This window comes from Papilio polytes, unplaced genomic scaffold (genome assembly GCF_000836215.1).
Source record: "Papilio polytes unplaced genomic scaffold, Ppol_1.0 DF823923.1, whole genome shotgun sequence".
NCBI lineage: Eukaryota > Metazoa > Arthropoda > Insecta > Lepidoptera > Papilionidae > Papilio > Papilio polytes.
In genome coordinates, this window is record NW_013525281.1 from 4,114,805 (window position 1) to 4,137,690 (window position 22,886).

General features: G+C 31.9%; 8 protein-coding genes across 9 annotated transcripts; 3 read left to right on the forward strand and 5 right to left on the reverse strand.

Moving 5' to 3' along the window:
* The first annotated feature begins 244 nt into the window (after positions 1 to 244).
* LOC106102350 (ejaculatory bulb-specific protein 3-like) lies at positions 245 to 2,120 on the forward strand. Its single transcript, XM_013281785.1, has 3 exons — positions 245 to 345; positions 659 to 849; positions 1,837 to 2,120. The coding sequence occupies exons 2-3, from the start codon at positions 666 to 668 to the stop codon at positions 2,025 to 2,027; spliced, it is 375 nt and encodes a 124-aa protein (XP_013137239.1). The 5' UTR covers positions 245 to 345; positions 659 to 665; the 3' UTR covers positions 2,028 to 2,120.
* Positions 2,121 to 2,371: 251 nt separating this feature from the next.
* On the forward strand, positions 2,372 to 4,047 carry LOC106102344 (ejaculatory bulb-specific protein 3-like). The gene is made up of 3 exons (XM_013281780.1): positions 2,372 to 2,458; positions 3,071 to 3,264; positions 3,650 to 4,047. Exons 2-3 carry the CDS (start codon positions 3,072 to 3,074, stop codon positions 3,838 to 3,840), a joined length of 384 nt encoding a protein of 127 aa, XP_013137234.1. The 5' UTR covers positions 2,372 to 2,458; position 3,071; the 3' UTR covers positions 3,841 to 4,047.
* An 840-nt stretch (positions 4,048 to 4,887) lies between these two features.
* LOC106102346 (ejaculatory bulb-specific protein 3-like) lies at positions 4,888 to 6,483 on the forward strand. Its single transcript, XM_013281782.1, has 3 exons — positions 4,888 to 4,968; positions 5,362 to 5,552; positions 6,282 to 6,483. Exons 2-3 carry the CDS (start codon positions 5,363 to 5,365, stop codon positions 6,470 to 6,472), a joined length of 381 nt encoding a protein of 126 aa, XP_013137236.1. The 5' UTR covers positions 4,888 to 4,968; position 5,362; the 3' UTR covers positions 6,473 to 6,483.
* A 278-nt stretch (positions 6,484 to 6,761) lies between these two features.
* LOC106102353 (ejaculatory bulb-specific protein 3-like) lies at positions 6,762 to 7,246 on the reverse strand. Its single transcript, XM_013281792.1, has 2 exons — positions 7,069 to 7,246; positions 6,762 to 6,973 (listed from the first exon to the last, which is right to left on the reverse strand). The coding sequence occupies exons 1-2, from the start codon at positions 7,244 to 7,246 to the stop codon at positions 6,774 to 6,776; spliced, it is 378 nt and encodes a 125-aa protein (XP_013137246.1). The 3' UTR covers positions 6,762 to 6,773.
* A 1,799-nt stretch (positions 7,247 to 9,045) lies between these two features.
* Positions 9,046 to 10,358, reverse strand: LOC106102341 (ejaculatory bulb-specific protein 3-like). 2 transcript variants are annotated; one of them, XM_013281777.1, is made up of 3 exons: positions 10,270 to 10,358; positions 9,783 to 9,963; positions 9,046 to 9,293 (listed from the first exon to the last, which is right to left on the reverse strand). In XM_013281777.1, exons 2-3 carry the CDS (start codon positions 9,961 to 9,963, stop codon positions 9,091 to 9,093), a joined length of 384 nt encoding a protein of 127 aa, XP_013137231.1. In that variant the 5' UTR covers positions 10,270 to 10,358; the 3' UTR covers positions 9,046 to 9,090. The 2 variants fall into 2 exon arrangements, with proteins under 2 accessions (XP_013137231.1, XP_013137232.1); XM_013281778.1 differs by lacking the exon at positions 10,270 to 10,358 and adding an exon at positions 10,079 to 10,243.
* Positions 10,359 to 12,350: 1,992 nt separating this feature from the next.
* LOC106102351 (ejaculatory bulb-specific protein 3-like) lies at positions 12,351 to 13,651 on the reverse strand. Its single transcript, XM_013281787.1, has 2 exons — positions 13,443 to 13,651; positions 12,351 to 12,656 (listed from the first exon to the last, which is right to left on the reverse strand). The coding sequence occupies exons 1-2, from the start codon at positions 13,624 to 13,626 to the stop codon at positions 12,469 to 12,471; spliced, it is 372 nt and encodes a 123-aa protein (XP_013137241.1). The 5' UTR covers positions 13,627 to 13,651; the 3' UTR covers positions 12,351 to 12,468.
* Positions 13,652 to 15,067: 1,416 nt separating this feature from the next.
* LOC106102339 (ejaculatory bulb-specific protein 3-like) lies at positions 15,068 to 16,357 on the reverse strand. Its single transcript, XM_013281775.1, has 3 exons — positions 16,252 to 16,357; positions 15,671 to 15,857; positions 15,068 to 15,354 (listed from the first exon to the last, which is right to left on the reverse strand). Exons 2-3 carry the CDS (start codon positions 15,855 to 15,857, stop codon positions 15,152 to 15,154), a joined length of 390 nt encoding a protein of 129 aa, XP_013137229.1. The 5' UTR covers positions 16,252 to 16,357; the 3' UTR covers positions 15,068 to 15,151.
* Positions 16,358 to 19,457: 3,100 nt separating this feature from the next.
* On the reverse strand, positions 19,458 to 21,001 carry LOC106102345 (ejaculatory bulb-specific protein 3-like). The gene is made up of 3 exons (XM_013281781.1): positions 20,927 to 21,001; positions 19,973 to 20,153; positions 19,458 to 19,718 (listed from the first exon to the last, which is right to left on the reverse strand). The coding sequence occupies exons 2-3, from the start codon at positions 20,151 to 20,153 to the stop codon at positions 19,519 to 19,521; spliced, it is 381 nt and encodes a 126-aa protein (XP_013137235.1). The 5' UTR covers positions 20,927 to 21,001; the 3' UTR covers positions 19,458 to 19,518.
* Between the last annotated feature and the right edge of the window lie 1,885 nt (positions 21,002 to 22,886).

Consider the following 22,886-nt stretch of genomic DNA (forward strand, 5'->3'; position numbering starts at 1 on the left):
GAAGTGTGAAATGTGTGAAATGTGCTATATAATGTAATCCAAAGCTTTAGGGTTAAAGAATGCGTACGATAAATGAATAACGGCATCGAACCATCATTTAAATATAGACTTAATGTAATCAGGCAAATGTAACATGAACATGTCGTGTGTAATTAGTTGGAAAATTTTAATTTACGTCGGATCTATCGACAGGTATTGTCTTAACGTCACATAGATCACTTCAATTAGCCTCGTACTTAGATATAATAGGCAGGCTGCAACCCACTGCATTAGTTGACAATTTGCTTGCAAGTAGAACGCATCTTACATCTAGCTTGCTTGTGTATCAACAAACAATATTTACAGGTAATTTTTAATATCATACAGTCTGGTAACATCAGCTTTACTTATATGTTATTCCGTAGTCAATAATAGTTTGATATTGCATAAGGTTCGGTATTTGTTTTGAAGAGAACAAATATTTTTTGTATTAAGTGCATCGTAATTTCAACAAAATAATAACACGGACCATATGCACTTAAATTGTAGAACATAATGTTTCTAGAGTTTACATTCCTCCTATTTGAAATTCCTCTCCGGTAATCGAAAGTTGGCAGTTTAGTATACTTTTCCCTTTAACTAGAGAACGTATTAAATTCAGAATTCGTGTTATTCTCAGATCCAAAATGAATTCCTTCTTGATGGTCTGCTTGTTGGCGCTCGCGGCTGCCGTAGGCGCGGAACAGTACACGGACCGCTACGACAATGTGGACTTGGATGAGATCCTTGCCAACCGCCGCCTGCTGGTGCCTTACCTCAACTGCATCCTCGATGAGGGCAAGTGCTCTCCCGACGGCAAGGAACTTAAATGTAAGTCAATTCTGAAAGCAAAGCGGATACCTGATCTATAAAACTAACTGGACAGATTACAACCCGTGATGTATCAGCAAAAGACACTTTTATGTCGGAACAAAACTGTCGGAACTCAATAAACTGTCATCTCCAAGAGTTCGAGTTAGAGACTTCCTATACCACTTCGGGAAAGCTCTCTGAATCTGTGAGTACCAAAGGTACGGACTACTGAGTCACATGGAGCGCCAGCCTATATACGTGTATGTAGGGCTCCAGATTTATTTTCGCACTCGTGCTCTCGATATGATTAAGACGGCCCTTGGTATGAATTATTTAGGCAACGATGACAACGAAGCGAGCGTAATACTGTATGTGTATAGAATTAACTGATGGTGTAATTGATAGCTTTTGGGTTGTTTTCGTTTAGTCTATTTTATGTGTAGCATGCGTTAGAGGAAGTAAATTGCAATCGCAAGTCTTTTACTCGTACATTAACGTGGATCTAAAGTTTTTATAGCACGTTTTGTGTTACTAAATAAAATTGATTATAACCATCTCACGTGCTTAAAAATCATTAATATATTTAGAACAGGTTTTAATATTTTGCATCAACGTAGGCCCTGACTTCGTCAATTGTCCGACACAATATTTATCATGAATTGACGCATGCTAAACCGGTTTGGGCAACATTCAAGGTTTAAAAACATAATTCCTAGTTATTAAATTTAATTTTATTGCTAGTTACTTGTCGTATATTTTAGTGACAAAGGAAATACGAGTACATAAATGTGATTAATAATTGATTTCAATTACAATAGGGACGATAACTTCGGTCGTTCACTAAATTTATCTGTCACCAGTGTTGTTCTATTCAAAGCCTTTGTAGATCTATACACTTAGGGACTGCTTTAAATATAGTTAAAAATTTCTACACAGATTTTTGTAAGACGTTACTAAATTACTTCTGCATCAAAAATCAACTTAAACATTCCTTTTTCTTACCAGCTCACATCAAAGAAGCGTTGGAGAACAACTGCGATAAATGCACTGAAACCCAGAAATCTGGCACCAGGAAAGTGATCGGTCATTTGATCAACAATGAGAAGGAGTACTGGGGCAAGCTGACCGCTAAATACGACCCTGAACGCAAATACGTCACCAAATACGAGACCGAACTACGCAAAATCGCCGCCTAATTGACCAGTTGCATCTGATAAAATGTTGTAAATATTTTCAAAAGTTCCCGTTTTCAATAAATTATTTCGATGAATAAAGCATTATGAAAAGTTGATCTTATTTCATTTAGACATGTCACATCTCTCAATTATTTTTATAGGTATATTCCTCTCATAATCCGCATAAACTTTTTGTGTCTGTTATCCTATCATTTTTTCCTAGTTACCAGGAAAATCTTGAACTAAACAACTTTATACGTATTAAATAACAATTATAGATAAAAAAATAGGTGAGCAGTTTCAATCAACATACATTTTAAACTCGTTTTGGCAATTTTAAAGAAGGAGTTATTCTAATAGATATATAAAAACCTTCCTCATGATTTTGCTTCAGTATTCATAATAAACTTCAAAGTGTTTCATCTATCGTTTACCTAATATTTACGTTTCAAGTAAGTATTTCTGTACATATTTTGCTTTATGTATTTGCTATTTACGATTGTAATAGAAGTGTTTATCATCATCAATACCAAATACGTTACTCACCCATTAAAAAAGATTCCATTTTTTTATTATTAATACCTTAGGCGCCATGTGTATCTTTCTGTACAGTGTCTAGAATCCTGTGTATGTGGCCTGGGAGGTATGAATTTCATATGAACTATTTCCCAAGCCACGAGTATCTAAATGTCACACGGATAAAAATCTAAGGAAAAAATGGGAAAAACGGGGTTGAAAATAATAAACGATATATTATGTAGTTTTAAACACATTTCAACACAAAAAATATTGTTTTATTTTTAAAACGCTCATTTAGGGTCTGGTGCTGAAGGTGTTAAGGCCCTTTTAAAACGGTTTTTGGTGTTAAAGAAGCCTTAACTTAATTTTCCACGGTCGTATATTCTCTTAGTTTCTCTTATATTCTTCTTTAGTTCTCGTATATTCTCCAGGGTAACATCTAAACTACTTTGGAAATCCTCTATTTAAAGGCATGAGAACCATAGACTTAGTTGGTTGTAGTATTGTAAGTATTGGTGGTTAAATAGGCGTTTTTATTGTTACAGAATGAAAGTGCTAGCGTGTTTTCTTCTTCTGACAGTGCTCACAATTGCACACGCCCGAACAAATCGTAAATACACAAGTCGTTATGACAATATAAATTTAGATGAAATTTTAGCAAACCGAAGACTGTTGATGGGGTATCTCAAATGTCTGCTAGACCAGGGCAAGTGCTCTCATGATGCCAGAGAACTCAAATGTAAGTATGCGGAATTCTAGTGTACTTTTTACGATTTGTAAACTAGATGGCGTTATTTATTATCTTAAAGAGATTTTAATTTCAAAATGCCTGTGAATTTAATACGTGCACACAATCAACGCTTAAAACCTATTGAAGAGAAAACATAACAAATCAGTACAAATTAAATTGTTTTATGTTCAATTTGCTGATTCTTTACTAATTTTCAACAAATAGTCAAGGCACGGGCGGCATTTACGACCTGACGGTGATATACACGGAGGTCAAGGATTCATCAAAATGCCGTACTGTGTTATGGTTATAATTTTATGATAAATTTTTGATGCGACGAATTTACAGTTGGAAAACTATAAACCTGATCACAAAATATAATTGTTTTTTTTAGCACACATTAAGGAAGCGTTAGAAGACAATTGCGCGCAATGCACAGACGCGCAGAAATCAGGCATGAGACAGGTGATGGGACATTTGATCAACCACGAAAAAGAGTACTGGACCAAACTCACAGCCAAATACGACCCTGAAAGAAAATATGTAATTAGATACGAAAAAGAATTACGAGAGCTTTCTTCGTAACTAAGTCATTCTTCGTCTATTTCCTGTTATAACCAATTGTAGCCTGTTTCCGCTTAGGTAGAGTCATGCGGCATGCCGCTCAGTGGAAATAAGGATCAAATTTACTTACTTTTTTGCTACCAGTTAAAAATTTCGTGTATCTTTGTAATTGTAAAGTTATTCAATACTATTTAGTTGGTATTTAACGTATTAAAGAGTTGTAAGTTATAATTCATTTTTATTTATTTGCTGAAATTAAAATACTCACCTACTTTTCCCACAAATTACATTTATAAACAATAATTATGTGACGAATTTACCTATGTTGTGTTATAATAAAATACCTTTCCCCTGCGAATCCGTTCGTGTGGAAATAAAAAACAAAAGCCAATAGCCAATTTGTTTGTCCAGACTATCTACTACATCTATGCCAAATTTAATCGAGATTTGCTTAACAGTTATGCTACAAACTCTAACATTCAGCGAAACTATCGCGTTTATAAAATTTGTAAGATTAAACAAAATTACTCAATTCAAAGTAAAGTATTCGAAGTCCTGGTAAGGTTAAAATATATAAAAGTAGGTAAACATATAATTTGATTACTTTCTGTGAGATTAACTTGGAAGTTCCAACGGTATTTACGTGAGTTAATTATCAACTGACGTGAACTAGGATTTAACAGTTATTATGATTGTGACGTCAGATACTGGTTTATAATTTAAACTTAATTCAAGGACACAACTATATGTACGAAGGACTTTTTATTATGATACAGTATTTTTGTTTAAAATCTTTTACAAAGCTTGAAGTTTTTTTTGTCATGTTTTCAAAGTATTACACAAAATAGCCTTTTAGTCTTTAATTGTTAATCTGTACTAGCAAAATGGTGGTCATTGTTACAGTTTGCGATTTGCATTTGTTAAAGTCAAAATATTCATTGATTACAAAATAACATATAGAGGCTGTAGAAGGAAATGTAAAAAAACTACACCCATCTCTCCATTAAAAAAAAACTTGTTTTCGTCCATAGAAACGGTAGATGGTCAACTAGTGACTATATAAAAAACCTTGAATCTGCTATCCATTTAGTATGCGACAAATTCTCCGACTGTTTCCATCTTACGTTACTTAATTTCGGAAAAAATCAAGTAAGTAATTTATTTTATACAATATATCCTTAACTTATAAAACATCAAATAACTTTAATGATTTAACTGTGGCTTTCTATCGGCGAGGTCATTGACCTCAGTCGCACTTCGTCCCTTAAACCCAACTACGTATCTGTGATTTGAATATTTTATTCGAGTACAGTAAAAATGTAGCTACATTTTTTTTAATTTCTATGCAGATTCACGCATAACATAACAATATTACTGATAAAATTAGCTTTTTCCATGTCTCAGAATCTTCATTTTTTTATATTGTTGTAGCTGTAAATGTTGAGATTTAACAGCGAAAATATTGAGAAATCAGATATATGTGCAATAACAAGAATTCTTCAAAATGAAACGAAGAAAATATATATGAGATTTTTTTTACAGAATGAAACTAGTTATATTTTTGTTCCTGCTGTCAATTTCGTTGACTGCTGCCCGTTCTAGTGGCAAATATACAGACCGTTATGATAGCATCAACGTGGGAGATGTTGTCTCAAACAGACGTCTGCTTGTGCCTTACTTGAGGTGTCTCCTCGAGCAAGGAAAGTGTTCGCCCGAAGGCAGAGAATTGAAATGTAAGTACTCTATATTTTGATGTTGATTTTCTCTGTTAATGACGTAGTATACGAATTTTCAGTTTTTAAATACAGATTTGATATAGAAAGGTTTCCTCTTTATAATAGCACATATTCTTCTGTACTGACTTTTTAACATTGACGATGTCACTAAGGTCATTGACCGGAAAGATGAGACATAAATAATAATTATGCAAATAAGTAGACATATAGTTACCGGTATACGATGATACTAATTTTAATATATCTATGAGTTGCATGATTTTATTTAACTTATGCTTGTTTGATTTTTTTTATTGTTTTTTAACTATATTTCTATATGATTCTAAAATATATCTTTCATAAAGATTGAAATGGTCTTTATTTATTACGATTAGAATAATCTTGTATCCCGAATCAACGTTGTTAAATAGTTTTATTAAAACTAATTCAAATATTTATTAGCCGACCTCTTACTCGAAAATGTTGAAATATTAAGAGCCTGTGCACACCTTTGACTAATCTATCGCACAACTGTTTAGTCGCGCTTTGATTCCTAATAGCTTGTATAGAGGTCAGCTCACTACTCGATTTTTAGTCGTGTAACAGTTGCATTGGCTGCGAAACAATCGACAAACGCACAGTTGTGCTATAGTTTAGTCAAAGTTCTCTAAAGAAATAAAATCTCTGGCACAAGTAACTAGTTTCTTTTACTTTCATAGTTTTCAATATATTTGAATTCTATTTCAGCTCACATAAGGGAAGCATTGGAGAATTACTGCGCTAAGTGCACGGACACTCAACGGCGAGGCACTAGACTTGTGATCGCACACCTCATCAATAACGAGCCGGCTTACTGGAGACAGTTGACAGACAAATACGATCGGAACCATAAGTACGTCACCAAATATGAAAATGAATTAAGAACGTTTAAATTTTAAATAAATTTTTATAGGCTGTAATTTTTGGATTATTTTTTCTTGTTCCTGGAGTTTACTACCACAGATTAATATTTCTAAAAGCCATAAATGGACTCATGAAAAGTTTTTAAATACAATAAATTTATTTGCTTAAAGAAAATAAAACGCTTAAGTACTTAAGTACATTTATTAATAGTTAACTGATGTAATTTATTTAAATATCGGTTTATTGTTTATAATTAGGCTACATGTGAGGTTAATTTTTTTTGTACATCTATTTATTTAGGCAAAAAATGTCTAAGTTTTGCGATTTGTTATCTTTTTAGGGTAAAATGATGCCACTTTTTCTGATCTCGTCTTCGTACGTTTTTCTCCATTGCCCAGTTGGGTCATACTTAGCGGTTAGTTCATTCCAAATTTCTCGCTCTTTTTCGATCAAATGACGGAACATGACGGAAGTTCCCTCTTTTTGGGCGTCCGTGCACTTTTCACAATTCGTCTCGACAGCATCCTTCAGATTATCTAAAAAAACGTTTTGTTAACTTTTGTTTTTTAATGACATCTTATTCTTACTACTGGTGAACAAAATGTTTGTAACGTATTAACATTATAGTTACCTTTAAGCGTCTTGCCATCTGGACTGCATTTCCCTTTGTCTAAAAGGCAATTCGCATATGATAGTAGTACTCTTCTGTTCTCTATAATTTCTTGAATATTAACGTTGTCATATTTGTCGGAATATTTTTCAGCGAATGCGATCGCTACAACGCAAAGTATAAGTACTTTGAAAGTCATCTGCAAGAAAAAAATAGCAATAAAACAATAATTACAATAAGGGAATTTGCACTGATACAATAAAAACAAGACTTTCAAGTTAGGATAAGTATAGGTTATATTAAGTTAACGTTCGTCTAAAATAGCCATTAACTTTTTAAATGTTTTTTCTTCGTAAACAAAACTTAATGTTAAAATACAAATTTTAATAAGGTTTGACACAAATTAATGAATAAAAATTAATAAGTTTCTTACGTTTAAATTATTTTCTTTTGATGATTTTCTTACGACTAATATTTGAAGTATACAATAAAACGAGTGTGACGAATTAAACTATGAACTTCATATTTATATAATTTTCAAACATTTTTTTACACTGTTAATTTATTTCCTAAGGTCTTCAATAACTTTTTTATAATAACTAATTACTTTAATTAATGAAAACTGTAAACAATTCTGTTACGGTTTGTGATTTTAGTTTAAATATGTTAAATTACTTAAAATACGTGTAGTTCCGGCAGAATCTTTTTTTTTTTTCATTTTTTTTTACTATTACAACAAACTAGTTATATTTATTTAATGTCTGTGATTCTTATTTTCATTACTTCTTATTTACATTCTTATTTACATTTGCAGTAGTTCAGATAGTATTCTCTGTGATTTTGATGTCTACAACAAAACGTATTCAACAAGTGTACGTTTTTGTTGAATCCGTTTAGTGCTTTGTATTTTAAAGGTTCTTTTGTTTTGATTTGTTTATCACGTCGTTATAAATACGTTCTACTGTGTAGAAAAATAAGATTTTTGATATGAAATAGCTGCGATTTTACAGCGGTTAGCTCCAAACTTTTTATAATATTTAGCATTTTTCTGGATAATAATTAAAGTTCTGTTTATTATGCTGACCTGTTGATTGGTTGTTGGTTATTTAATTACCAGTTTTTCTATACATTTTTATATAAAGTCACTTGTTTCCCTCATTTCGGTGTTTAGTATATGTGTATATGTAGGAACGTAATATTAACGTAAAACTATTTCGATTAAAAGCAACAATTCCTTTTATAATTAAAAAAAGGAACAAACCTAACTTATGTATAACTATAAACTGTCGTGGTTTTTACAAATATAATGTTCGTAAGATACGGGTTTCTTACCACGATTGAATTTGCTAGTGTTCAGTCAGCCCGTGAACATGGCGCATGCAACTGAGCCGAAATATCGGGAGCTAAAACAATTCAATCGTGGAAAGAAACCCGTATCTTACGAACATTAAACCTAACTTATGTCTAATAGATTCAGTAATTTATAAAAAAAGTAAAATATAAAGAGATTAGTTACTTTAAAAAAAATGATTATTTACGTAGGGCAATGGAAATTTCCGCCTTTGCCAAGATATTTGTTATATTTATGTTACGTTCTTTATATCAAGGTTTCGTTACAGAAACATTTAAAGGTTGTTCCGTTTTATTAACAACTTTTTAGTTTATTTTTAAATTTCGTCTTATTTGTATTATGACTTTATAAAGCGTTTTATAGATAACTAGCTGTTGCTCGCGGCTTCGCCTGCGTGAAATTAATAATATAAAAACAAAACCTATGTTACTCACTGATAATGTAGCTTTTTAATGGTGAAAGAATTATTGAAATCTGTTAAATAGTTTTTGAGTTATTTCAATAAATACAAAAATACAAATCTTTCCTTTTCATAATACTAGCAAAGATAGGTAAATATTTCGTTTATATGAGGTTTGAAAAGTGAGAAAGGTTAAAAATTAAAATGTCGTATTAATGTTATCCAGTTTTATTAAATAATAAATAAATTGAGAAAGCTGTTTTGTAATTTTTACGTCGAGTTTAAATTACATTTAATGCGGGATGACGATTCCATTTTCCCTTGCGCGTTCCTCGTAAACCTTTCTCCATTTGCCTGTGGGATCGAATTTGTCGGCGAGTAGGTTCCAAATTTCCGGTTTCTTCAGAATCAGGTGGTTAATCATAAAGTTGGTACCTTTTTTCTGGGTGTCTGTGCATTTGGCACAACCGGATTCGATAGCATCCTTCATATGAGCTGTAATTATAAGCAATGTAAAATCAATAAACCTGTTTTAATATGATAATGGTGTGCATTTGATTATTAAACATAAAATTTGTAGTAAATTGTTATTTAAATACAAAATTAGATCCTAGACTTAAAATATATTTATGTAAAACATCTGTAGTCTGTTTTTTAAATGTTTTTACAAAATGTTTGACTTTTCTTTCTATAGATCTAATGAAGTTGTTCTTCATCTGTGTTATACTATTTTTTTTCTTTTTTTGCGAATATTAAAATGACTCAAATTCTGGGTAGATTTGAAAAAAATCTTGTACCTTTAAAAAGTTACGGTATCACTGAATAACATTGGCTATATTTAAAAAAAACTACGAGGACGAAGTCGCAGGCAACATCTAGTTTATTGTAAAGATATAGTGTAACTGTGCTATATTCCATTCTAACTGTATTCCATATTGAAGCATTCTTTTCATTTACAAAGAAATACATAATTAAAAAATTTACCTTTAAGTTCTTTTCCCTCTGGACTACATTTCGCCTTTTCAAGTAAGCAGTTAACGTACGCCTGTAGCAGTCTTTCGTTATCTGCGATTTCCTGAAGATTAACGTTGTCATATTTGTCAGTGTAAGTTTCAGCCAGTGCTGCCGCCAAAACGCACATCAACACTAATACTGTTCTCGTCATCTGGAAGAATAATTCTAATATGATTTTTTATATTCTAATGTAACGTTTTTTTTTAATTAAGCTTTTCTGGTACTTTAATATTTATATGGAGGAAGAAAGAAGAAGAGATATTTACGGGGAGGAGGAAGATTTTGTACGTCACTAACAAAACTCAAAAATTATTGGACCGATTCCAAAAAAATCCTTCGCTGTTAGAAAGCAACTTTGTTATTGAGTAACGTAGGCTATATTAGTAGATTTTTCAATGCCGCGAAGATGAAGTCGTGGGCAAAAACTAGTTATCGTAATTAATATTAATAAACTCACTGTGAACTATTTAAATATATATTAAATTAGTGAAGCAGATTATTTGGTTGACATGTTGCCGTACTTTGAGTATTTATAGCGCTTTTGATCTCGTCCCAACCTTTTAATTCGCCATCCCCACCATTTGAGGCTTATTCAACAACAATATACAGGATGTGCTTTGCTGTAGATAAGTGCAGAAATGAGTGGAATTTTATTAAATTGCATTAACAATGACATTTTTGATGTTAACCTTGCAGGTTTTATATGTTTACGTAAAAGATTTATAATATAAAACTTCTTAAGCGCTAGTAGCCTTCTGTTCATTTAGACTGATTTTATTGTTACCTTTTTTTATTAGTTTTTTTATTATTACCATCTATAATTTAATACTATACTTACTAGTGAATAATACCATTATTAAAGTCAGCGTTACAGTTAAATTCAAAGCATTTCCTTTTTTTTTAACTACCCGTAATATAGAAATGATTCAAGTGTCTTCATACTACAATTTAAAATAATTTTGATTAATTTTGACAAAACATGCTTTAAAACATCCTGTATATGTTAGAAACCAAAGAATAAAAACTTGACTCTCTTTTTGCCCGTGACGCTTTTAGGTTATTTATATTTGAAGAATCAATTTTTTGTTCCAGATTGAGTCCGATACGCTAATATTTTCTTCTTCATATATGTTTAGTTACTAGTAAAAAATAATAATCCAAAGATGTGTTTATTTATTTCTATGATCTCAGATCTTTTTATCGGTATTTAATATGATCAAATATATTCGTGGTCCAGCGACCTCTTAGAAACCTCCTGTGTAAATAAAACTTTGTTCGCATGTTTGCATCTTTGCGGTCATATGCCACTGGACATATTGAAATTTTGGTAAAGTAAAAAAGGTTTAGTTGAACCTTTTGCTTGCAATGACATTTAATATTTCTTTTTTTTACCTTGATGAAAAGTTGACTATCAGTACGAGGGTCAAAAGTGATTCTCTCCCAGCAAGATGAGATAAATTCGACAATCTCATTTTCTATCCTGGTAACCTGGTATTGTTATCAAAAGCTGTAATGGTATGAAACAACGAGATGAGTTCATTTTTTATTAATTTTGGAAAAGTTATAGTGAATTTTCATTGCCTTGTTGGTCTAGAAATTATGAAACACGACACAATGAATTTGATAAAACATAAAGCAGATGAACACTAATGATTATTTGCTATTAATTATGGTAAGGCGTTTATGTTGTCAGTGATAAAATTTTTCAAACAAATATGTTTTTTTTTTAATTTGTTTCATTCCAACAAAGGCTGAGATTCACTAAAAGTATTCCTAGTATCTCTAGTAATTATATGCTTTTATAATTATTATGGATTTGCCCTATACGATAAATATGTTGTTTTACCTCTTCATCTCTTTGAAAATAATAAAAGGATTGCATACAACTGTTTTGCCTGCGAAGTGGAATTTCACGTTTACGTCAAATATGTAAAAAATGTTATAGGCGCCTGGAGATCATATCATCGAGGATACAAATAAGATACTTACCTTGTAACGATCATGGTCAGTTTTTTAAGCAACTAACGTAAGAAAATATCATAATGCGTTGGAAATAAAAGATAAAGTGCAATTCCTTTAAATAAAATTTAATTAAAAGTCGTTTAAATCAAGTTTGCGTCAAGAGGTAATTGAATAAAGTGTAACCTCGTCCACTGACAAGAATTTGTGAGTCATCTATTCAATTAGTAGAATTGTCCTTAGGAAGTTTTCCCAAGACCCCCATTGTTACGTATCAATTGCACTTTATTTGTTTGTAATGTGTAATTTCTAGATGGCACTGTTTCCTTTTAAATATACACGAGACATAGATTTTGAAACTATGTACTGATGATGAATTGCTTTTTATGATTCGTTTATCTTTACAAAACTTTTATAATAGCAATTTGATAATAGGGTAATTTTATGCCCACCTTAGACTTTTAAAATAGAAAAGGTTCTCAATCTCGGCATGATTTTAATGTAAATGATAGAAGTAGGTACAATTATTTAATTATTTATTATTAAATTACAAAGGAGTATGTAATTAATTTAGATATGTAAAAATAAAAACACGTTTATTTTAATTTAATGGAATATTCTAACAGTAGACAAAAGAGTTGACTTGGACACATTTTGGTTTAGTAGTTTGAATTGGTTTTGTATATTCTCTTTGCATTTAGTTTTCAGCTGCAAGGAAAGCTTCATATTTTTCTTTGTACTCATCCTTTGGGTCGTATTTTTTCTTCATCTCTTCCCAGGAATCCTTTTCATTAGTGCGAATGTATTTGACGACTTTTCTAGCACCATTTTTCTGGAAGTCTGTGCATTTTGAACAGCTGTTTTGCATTCCATCCTTGATGTGTACTGTAGTAATAATCATTGTTAATATTTGCTAATATTCATTATCAATATAACAAAGTAAAAGATTAGACTGAACGTGACGATGGACTATGTCAGTCTAAGTCAGACTAAGTCAACGTCATCTTCGTGTCAATGCGCCAATCAACTTGATTAGTTAATAGAAAATTACGAACGTGTTCTGGTATTGTTTATTGGATAAAAATTAGTGTACTCCTAGAAGGTATCCTCGAAACAAACGACGATTGTTAATGCACGAAATACACAGGTAAAGTCTCGGGTACACAAAGATTATATGATTTAAAAACGAACATAAAATTAGTTTGTCATGATATAAATGTATTTGCAATCGATGTTATAAATATTAATTTTGGTCCCTTTCCCTTTCCACCCTTTTCTTAAGAGGAAAGGATGGGAAGGAAAAGTGGATTTGACGGTGGAGGAGACGCATAAGAATGGGAAATGTCCTCTTTATGTGCGTCTCCTTCTCTGTCAATTGAGGTAGGCAACGCATCTGCAATTGCGGATGTTTATGGACAGCGGTCGCTTTCCATTTTGGTAGATTCAGGTGGCCGCTTGCTCAAAAAAATAATAATAATTCACTGTTCTGACAAAGTTTTAACGAACGTTTTTGAGGTATGTAATAAGATACAGATAATTGTAATTTAGGTACGATAGAAGACATTTTAGGTGAAATTGATCGTTTGAAAGTTATCAATTCCACGTTAAAATAAGCGAGAAATCTTATTAAAACAGATATAAAACATACAAATAATAAAATAATATACTTACGTTTAAGTTCCTTTCCCTCCGGTGTGCAACGACCTTTATCCAAAATACACTTTATGTATGACGTCAGTAGTCGCTTGTTGGATAGAATTTCATCTATATTAATATTGTCATATCTATCTGTGTACTGATCCGCATAAGTTACTATAAACAGAGCAAGCAAGGAAAACAATAATAGCGAATTCATTCTAACTGAAAACTGTCTTCTTCTATTAATTATTTTGTACTAAGGTAATCTAAGGATAGGTCTGCATTTATACCTTAAGGTAAAGATAATTCAAGGCAATACAATGCAAAATCACGGAACTCTTCATTGTTATTGAGACAATTAACAGTTAATGCTATTAAGCAATTTTTCTGTTTTGAAATACAAATGTTTTCTTAACATTAAGCGTGCTATGTATTTCAGATATTGTGTTGTGATTCATCTTATGACTAAGCATGTTAATTATTACATTTAAACTGGGAGAAGAAATAAAAATGAATCTTCTTTGAACAAAAAAAAGAAATAATTGTATTCAAAGGCCGTTTAAATCAAAACAGAATAGTACAAGGTTACTAGATTTGTTTAGAGACTAACAAATGAGTATAAGTAAAAAATAAATATGCTGCTAATGAGGAGAAAGAGTTTTTTTTAATAGGTTATATACAAGCGCGGCGAAGGTATAGATATATGGAAGGTCCAGTCCGAGTTTATAATACGTTTTAGTAAGTACACTTGCATAGTGTTCGGTACTTACGGGTTGGTCACGTTCAGTAGCAAAGATGTAGTTTAAATTTCGCGGCCCGGGTTAATGCGGGTAGGCGGCCACATTTTTATTCTCCCGCGCTAGTGGGTAGTTTTGAATCCTTCAGGGGCGCGGTGCCTGCGGAGAGGTGTGCGGGAGAAAAAGTAGTGTACAAGCAGCCACGCCAGTCGGTCGGTTAAATGTACGAGTTCAAAGGTTATCGAAAGTGGTTGTTTGTCCGACCACGCGAAAGAAATAACGGGCGTATCGTTTTTGTTGTTAATAGCATCGTTGGCGCCTATAGACTTGACAGAACTAGACTTGAATCGATTGGCACCGACAGAGACCAGGCACCTGTAGAAGGTGAGGCGGGCATCGAGCTGGTGAGTACTACTTTATCCATCATCATCCCATTTTCGACAGTATTATGATCTTTCCGTGCATTCCTAGTTTAAGAATAGGTTGTGCCGAAGAACTCAAATTCGTATTGTACGGCACACATAGAAAACTCATTATGGTGTTTAAATCTGCATTTTGTTTACTTCTTTGCACCAACATCGCATTGATGATAAATTATCAAAATCAAATGAGGTTGTTTGTAAAACAAAGAGTAAACTCTAATATAATTTTTGTTTTCAAACAAATAAATGGACTGTAAACTTTTGATTACGGTAGCAAATATGCTAAAATACATGCTTTATTACAATTTCAATCTTAAAAATCTATAAAGCAATAGTAACTAAGTTATTGTTTTTATAACTTTGTATTTTCAGCGATTTTGTTCCTTTTGTGATATTGTAAAAATATTACATGACGAGAAGCATCATATTATTCATACATAAGTTAGAGTTAAATTGGTTTTGTATTATAAAATAAATGGAAAAGGAATAAAAAACAAGCTTCAAATTTAATAAAATGTATTTTATTTTAAATATTGCCGAAAATAATTCCCATTAAGAGCGAGTTACGTAAAATATTGAACATCTAACTAGGGATTTTGATGCCTTTGGCCTTTGCTTTCTCTTCGTACTCCTTCCTCCACTTGCCGGTTGGGTCGAACTTAGCGCAAAGTTCGTTCCAGATTTCAGGCTCCTTTTCAATGAGGTGTTCGATCATCTCGTATGATCCTTCCTTTTGCTTTTCAGTACATTTCTCGCAACCAGTTTCGATGGCGTCTTTAAGGTTTTCTGTAATAATATACGTATGATTTAGATGATATATGTATGGTTATATACAAACCTATATATCTACGTCTTGTCTAGTGTCGACACCACAATTAGGAAATTGGAATTTAGTTGCTTAGTCTTTTTCACATACAAAAAATATTAAAAGACGCGTAAAATATTTTAAAACAAAATTAACTCCCTATAAAATAACTATAAAAGTATAATTGTACGAGATTCAAAGAAGGTTAGGTTTCTTTGAATCTCGTATATTAAGTTATAGTTTTATAGTTATTTTGTTGGAGATGTTGAATATGTTATATTACATGTTGCGCCATACCTTTTAGTGCTTTTCCATCGGGAGTGCATTTTCCTTTCTCGAGAACACAATCTACATAAGCCAATAATAATTTCTTGTTCTCCTTCACTTCTTTCAAATCGACATTATCAAATTTATCCGTGTACGTTGGCTTTGCTACGACTGCCGCCACTATGCAGCACAGAATTATCAAATTCTTGGCCATCATCTGAAAATCCAAATAGGTGATAAAAATTAATGTTCGTATATTTATTCTCTATACATTCCTCTCAGATAGTTCTTCAGAAAACTTCATATTTACTGGATTGATAAACATATTTTAATGAAGATGTCCCGGTTTTTGCAGTATGTTTTAATTCATACCATTCAATAAAAGATTTATATTTTTATATAACCAACTTTACATGGCATAGTAACGCATCTTGTATTTAACTATTAATTATTACAAAAGACATTTTTAAATAAACTTAATAAAGTTTATTTAGTAAATATTTTTTTTAAAACTTCTACGTGATATTTTCAATACGTTTACATTTTGAAACATAACAATTTTTTATAGTTTTTTAATACATTTTATATTTATTTATTTAATTTAAGCTTACCTTTAAATAATGACAGTTGTATAACGTTTTCCCAAAAGGCCCTGATGTGTTATGAATTACAAAACAACGCCGCGACTATATATACTTAGTTTCCGACGTCTTCCAAACATCTAATTTGCCCGCGGTTTGATCATTACCTTGCTTATGTCGAATGCAGTAAAAAGCGCAAATATACAGCATGTTTTATTTTTGGTTTCAGTACTTGCGTAGTTCGTATATTTCTAGAAAAATTAAATGAGACCTTTAAGGGTAAAAATTCTTTAGTTTAATTTCTTTATTAAATTAATTATACCAAATTACTATTGTTAAATAAAGAAATGGTCTGGTACGATACGGTAGGCTTTTATATATCTAAGTTTTTTCCTTTTGAATATCTTAGATTTATTAAATATGAATTTATTCAAAAAGATTTTAGGCGTCAAGAGGTTTTTTATTTATTTATAATGTTGTAAAAAATTTCAGTGGAAGGCCACGAGTAGTGAGTCTATTTTTATTTTCTACACTTGACCTAAGCATACAGATCAAGTTAAATAAAATCTTTATTAATATTAATTTACATTATTACAGTAAAGATTACTGAAATACTTTATTTGCGTGTTCGTGTTAAGTTTATAAGAGTTAAGTTTAAACTTTACTATCACCACCCGCTGTATCTTTTAATTGTGGCCTTGGGTATTACGTATTTTTAAACTGTCTAGTCTACCTATGTGAGACATCATGAAAAACAAAAGAATCTTGAAAAAGTTTATGCATTATTATTAACGATTTATGAATTTAAACAGCTGTTGCCCGCGACTTCATCCGCGCGGTATTAGAAAACATACGAACTTTATAAATAACAAAAAGCTATGTATCCCTCGGGAACCGGACATTTCTCGGGGATGAACCTTATCCCATGTGTACTCTAGACTTTGATTTATATCTGTGCCAAATTTCAATAAGATATGTTGGACCATTTCAGAATGATCGATTATACATTAAAAACAAAATTAAGGAATCCCACGGGAACCGTAACTATTCTCGGGACAAAAAGAAGCCTATGTGTTCAGACTATTCTCTAAACCTGTGCCAAATTTCATAGAGATCCGTTTAGCTGTCTAGGCTGCAAACGCTAACAAACATCCATCCATCCATCCATCGTAACTTTCGCATTTATAATATTAGTATGATTACAGCGTTGAAGGAAGTGATGACTGATATGACGGATTTATTTGGAGGATGAAATTCCGGTGCGCCGATTTTACGGTAGTAGGATTAATTAGGAGATATGTTGTACATAAGCAACATAGTTTTATAAAGTTTTTGTCTTTAGAAAATTGTATTATTGTCAAAATGTGTTTTGCTTGGTCCAAATAGTCAGCAAAATGCCTATATTTAAATAACTTCCCGATTACACTTTTTCAAATTTAGATTGTTTTCACGTTAACAATTTATCTAATAGGTATTAAGGTTTGATTTAGCTAATTTAGATAACATAAACGATGTAAAGACAATGTATTAATATGTGGTAATTATGAAAATAATGAAAAAAATTGTTCATGTGCGTAGGAAAATTAAGATAAACATAAACAACAAAGTATGTTTTATTATGGTAATCTTTGTAATATTATGTGAAAGTTTAGATGGATGGATGGATGTATGTTAGAGTTTGTAGCCTAAACGGCTGAACGGATTTCGATAAAATTTGTCATAGATATAGAGGAAAGTCTGGAAGAACACAGGCTACTCAGTTTTGTTCTTTTCAATCTCACGCTAACGGAGTCGCGGGCGGAAACTAGACAAATATATTGCATTACTAATGTATCGTATATTTAATACAATAAATGTAGCTTTTGACCACGTTGAAACCTTGATTTTTATTCGTAAATACAATTTGTGGAACAAACTTTCAACACAAACAAAATCAATACGGGACTTGAAAACACAAATATCATATAACTACTTATCCTAAAAGAACAAAATTCAAGCATAATTTTGTAACTACCTGTGCAATCGCTGTTTCTTTTCGTGGCCAGACAAGACAGGGTAAAATTTTAATTTTTCGGTTTTCTAAGAATACATTTTCAAATATGTTCAAGCATCAAGTGTTTTTTTTGTTGTATGAAAAAAAACTTATTATCAGAACTAAACAACCTAAAAATCCTATCACAGGAATATAACAACAGGTAAGAATAACATTCTGTTTTATCGAATTTTAGTTGTAATAAATAGCTGTTCCCGTGCGGCTTCATCCGCATGAAATTATTAAAACTTTGTTTTATTGTTTACATTTGTCAAATTCTCAATTGCAAATGTCAAAATACTAATTTATGGGAATCTTGCTTCCTTGATGTTGGCAGCAGTTTATAGTCTCTTTGCCACATTAGGATTTTCATCCAATTTATTTACCCCTAAGTTTAATAACGTGAAAATAAATAGCCTAAAGGGTGACGTAAGTGCAAGGCTTTATATTAAAAAAAAAGGATTATTCAAAAATGTGTTGTAATTGCTGACATCTTAGGCAATAAAGAAGTGTGAGTTTACGCTTTATTACAATAGCATAGATATATGATAGATATGTAGATTAAGGTTCCATGTTGTAGTTATTATTTTAATTAAAACCTGAAGTACATTGTAATTAAAATAATGCCATAACAAAATTAGTTCTTAGTTTTGACATTTGTACTTCACGTGTAAGACAAAGTGTAATCTAATCTAAACTAACTAATATTATAAATGTGAAAGTTTAAATGAATGGACGAATGGTTGATGTTTGTTAGAGTTTGCAGGCTAAACGGCTGAACGGATCTCGATGAAATTTGCCATAGACGTAGAGGATAGTCTGGAAGAACACATAGGCTATTCACTTTTGTTTTTTCTACTTCCACGCGAACGGTCTCGGGCGTAAGCTAGTAGTGTCATACTTTTTATTTATCAGTCAACGCAAGTGTTTTATTTTGGTGTATTTATGGTATATGTTGTGTACTTATTTACCTTATTTTTTCATAGATCAAACTCATTTAATTAAACGTGTAATAGACCTGGCCAGTTTAAATTATAAGCTTTAAAGAGCTACGCAATTTTGGCTAAATGTAATCAAGATAATGGATAAATCGACAATATTTTCAACCAAGGAATCAGTCGTATTACGTTGTACAAGTCCCAGGTAATATGTTTATCTTTGGATTTTGTAGTTAGTGATTTTTTGACGTAATAAAACAATCACATTTTATTGAATACATTTATTTTTAAGAGACTTGTTGAAAATTGAAATATTACATGAGTAAATTACACGATTTTTATTCCTTTAGCCTTTGCTTGTTCTTCGTAATGTTTCCTCCACTTGCCGGTGGGGTCAAACTTGCCACACAGCTCGTCCCAGATTTTTGGGTGATGTTCAATGAGGTACTGGATAACATCGATAGATCCCTCTTTTTGTTTCTCAGTGCATTCCGCGCAGCCGTTTTCGATAGCTTCATTCAAATTTGCTGAAATTTTTAAAGCATTTTTATTTCTTTAAATCCTATAGTAATAAGTTCTAGTGACCTAATTTTTACATAGCTGATGTTTACTAAAATAAATGTTTGTACGTTTTTGAATCCTAGTTTATTAACGATTACAATATTTTTTAATGTTTTGGTTTCATTGTTTCTTTCTTCTTACAAACTTTTTTAATGGAAACAATAGCCTAGCTGGTTAATGTCAAAACCTGATATTTCAATTTTAAATACTTTAAACCAACCTTTTAGCTCCTTTCCTTCTGGTGTACATTTCCCTCTCTCCATGACGCAGTCTACATACGCTAATAATAATCTCTCATTCTCCATGATTTCTTTATAATTGATATTATCATATTTATCAGTGTACGTAGACCACACCGAAGCAACCACACAAAGTAAAATTATCAAACTCTTGGACGCCATCTGCGAATGAGAAAAAAGCCATTCTGTAATTAACTAGTAAACAATGGATCACTTTTATATCCATATGATCTTTGAATCAAAAACATTATTGCGGGATGTTATTAACTCTGTTAACATTGTAACATTACAATCAGAAATATTTGCGATTTTTTCAAAATAACACAAAGTGTCTACAAATAATTGCATCCGAAAATTATTTGTTTTAAAACATTTTGCCTAACCTAGCTTATACCCAGAGGGAAGATGGGAGCTGGATTCAAAGTCAATTGGAGACCAAAAAATTGGGTAGCGAAGCAAGTATTATGCGACAGATAAAAGTTCCAACTCCGATGGACGGGTTACTTGATAATGATGGGTGAGGATCGAAGAATGAAAAGATCATCAAGAAGTATTTGAGAACTCTGAAAGGGTAGATGAAAGTATTATTTGCAACAATGTTTTGTCTGGATCGCGGCGAACGAAAATCTGCTAAAATCTGCCCTATGGCTACAGTCAGTGCAATATTTAAGATAAGTAAACCAAGATAAATAAATATTTACAGGGGGCTTTGTCGATGAGCGATCACAACGCCCCATATGTATGAAATTAACAAAACTCCATTATCTAACTTGTTTCTTTAACAGATATCGGCCAACTTAAACACCATTCTGGCCTCGTCCATAGTAAGCCAGGATAGTGTTAAAGTGACAGACATTACACCTATAAACCTTAAATCAATTTAGTCCAAAACGCTTGCTTAGAAATTTAAATATTTCAATTTAAATCTTACTCACCGTTTCCAAAATAATTAAACAAACGTTTCGTAAGGAGATCTGATGTATTCTGAACTGCACTGCAATGCTCCAACTATTTATATGATTATTTTAATTACCAGAGAAAAAATCAGCCAATGTGAAATACATTAAATATGTAGTCATAATTTTTTACTCAACAATGTTAAAACTGATAAAAAATTAAAAAAAATCTCTTAAAACACTGGCACAATACTAATAAAATGCTATGGCCCTTCGTACACCAGTAAACGTAAATCTTCTAAACTAATATTGTATTCTTGTACACAATATTAAAACGCTGACTTGACTGAGATTTGTTTTATCATCTTGAAAGTTGAAGCAACTTTTTAAAAAATAACATCTAAGAACACGGGCTTAGTACTTACTTCAGCCCGTGTTCTTACCCACTTGGGTAAATGTATATTCTCATTACGTGCGTCCCCTCTTCCGTCGATTAAGGGTAGACACAGCATCTGAGGGGATTTCTATTAGGTAGGGATACATCAGTTGTGATGACCTTCCCTTATCAGATGTCCTGATAAGACCTGCATTATTTGAAAGATCACAATATTGTATCCGGGTTGCCCAATTCAAGCCTGGCAATGCTATTTTTAATTGAGATCTGAAGTGGTCAATTTTTGGAGGAAAAACCCATCATCGAATTTCGTGAAAATTTTGTCACCAATCGATAGTACTTAACGTAAATGTGACTTTGAGGTGGGGTTGTCTATCTTTTTCCTAGTAAGAGTGGGGGTTGTCAACTATCAAATAGTGACAAAATAGGGTCTAATTACCATTTTCAAATTTCCTCATGAAATTATACTGATAATGTAGACATTAATGTTCCTAACACAATGGTATACATGCAGCGGTCGATTCACAATTTAGGAATACTAAGGTGGCCGCTCACTTGCTAGTCTCTGTATCTATGTACGAGTATATATGTATGAGTCAGTCGATGTCTTATATAATATTTATTATTGACTTATACTAAATAAATGTATTTGTATCCTTGAGAGAAGTTTATCATCAGACTAGCTGTACCCATGCGACTTCATCCGCATGAAATTATAATATAAAAATATCATTTTATTGTTCACATTTGTCAAATAATCAATTGCAAATGTTAAAATGACATGACTTGATGTCAAACCATGGCAACCTTTCTTCCTTGATGTTGGCAACAACTTATGGTCTCTTTTTCACATTAGGGTTTTTATCCAAAATATTTACCCCTAAGTTTAACGGTGTGAAAATATTGGCCTAAAGCGTGACGTAAGTGTAGGGCTTTTTATTAAAAAAAGAGTTATTCGAAAATATGCTGTGATTGCTGACATCTTAGGCAACAAAGAAGTGTGTGTTTACGCTTCATTATATTAGTATACATATACGAATTTACTTATTAATAATGTATTCATTCCTTGAAGTTTTCTTTATAGTTCCAATTACTCCAAGTATATTTTTTAACTAAATTTACTTGTTGCCTTCTTTGAATGTAGCGAAGATCATTACAAATTGCATTTTTTGTTTCATTAACAATTTTCATCGTTGTTACCGCGAACAAACAATATTTGTTTTTCTTCATATTTCGTCTATTACACAAAAAACTATGAATCACATGCAACTTGCAAACACATAACGATGTTTAAAATTATGTTTTGGACGTCAGCGGTACTATCTTAGTGTGTAAGATTTCGCAGTAGTATAAATATTCCATAACTTTATAACCTACCCAAGTTTATGTCTATACACCACACATACAACTGGTTCTTTCTTCTGCTCAAAGGGTGGTTGTAGGTTTACCCCTAATCATACTTCATACTAATATTATAAATGCGAATATTTAGATGGATGAATGTTTGTTAGAGTTTGTAGCCTCATCATCAACTTGCCCTTATCCCTTGCACAGTATGTGCTGCTCTTCCATACATCTCTATCAGCCGTCATATCTAAATCCACT

What these genes read in the sequence shown, in the direction of transcription:
- LOC106102350 (XM_013281785.1), top strand. Translation starts at nt 666, where the DNA reads ATGAATTCCTTCTTGATGGTCTGCTTGTTGGCGCTCGCGGCTGCCGTA. An exon ending in CGACGGCAAGGAACTTAAAT is followed by an intron (nt 850 to 1,836) that starts GTAAGTCAATTC and finishes TTTTCTTACCAG; the next exon opens with CTCACATCAAAGAAGCGTTG.
- LOC106102346 (XM_013281782.1), top strand. Translation starts at nt 5,363, where the DNA reads ATGAAACTAGTTATATTTTTGTTCCTGCTGTCAATTTCGTTGACTGCT. An exon ending in CGAAGGCAGAGAATTGAAAT is followed by an intron (nt 5,553 to 6,281) that starts GTAAGTACTCTA and finishes ATTCTATTTCAG; the next exon opens with CTCACATAAGGGAAGCATTG.
- LOC106102353 (XM_013281792.1), bottom strand. Translation starts at nt 7,246, where the DNA reads ATGACTTTCAAAGTACTTATACTTTGCGTTGTAGCGATCGCATTCGCT. An exon ending in AGATGGCAAGACGCTTAAAG is followed by an intron (nt 6,974 to 7,068) that starts GTAACTATAATG and finishes ACGTTTTTTTAG; the next exon opens with ATAATCTGAAGGATGCTGTC.
- LOC106102345 (XM_013281781.1), bottom strand. Translation starts at nt 20,153, where the DNA reads ATGGCGTCCAAGAGTTTGATAATTTTACTTTGTGTGGTTGCTTCGGTG. An exon ending in AGAAGGAAAGGAGCTAAAAG is followed by an intron (nt 19,719 to 19,972) that starts GTTGGTTTAAAG and finishes TAAAAATTTCAG; the next exon opens with CAAATTTGAATGAAGCTATC.
- LOC106102351 (XM_013281787.1), bottom strand. Translation starts at nt 13,626, where the DNA reads ATGAATTCGCTATTATTGTTTTCCTTGCTTGCTCTGTTTATAGTAACT. An exon ending in GGAGGGAAAGGAACTTAAAC is followed by an intron (nt 12,657 to 13,442) that starts GTAAGTATATTA and finishes TTATTACTACAG; the next exon opens with TACACATCAAGGATGGAATG.
- LOC106102339 (XM_013281775.1), bottom strand. Translation starts at nt 15,857, where the DNA reads ATGATGGCCAAGAATTTGATAATTCTGTGCTGCATAGTGGCGGCAGTC. An exon ending in CGATGGAAAAGCACTAAAAG is followed by an intron (nt 15,355 to 15,670) that starts GTATGGCGCAAC and finishes ATATTATTACAG; the next exon opens with AAAACCTTAAAGACGCCATC.
- LOC106102341 (XM_013281777.1), bottom strand. Translation starts at nt 9,963, where the DNA reads ATGACGAGAACAGTATTAGTGTTGATGTGCGTTTTGGCGGCAGCACTG. An exon ending in AGAGGGAAAAGAACTTAAAG is followed by an intron (nt 9,294 to 9,782) that starts GTAAATTTTTTA and finishes TTATAATTACAG; the next exon opens with CTCATATGAAGGATGCTATC.
- LOC106102344 (XM_013281780.1), top strand. Translation starts at nt 3,072, where the DNA reads ATGAAAGTGCTAGCGTGTTTTCTTCTTCTGACAGTGCTCACAATTGCA. An exon ending in TGATGCCAGAGAACTCAAAT is followed by an intron (nt 3,265 to 3,649) that starts GTAAGTATGCGG and finishes TGTTTTTTTTAG; the next exon opens with CACACATTAAGGAAGCGTTA.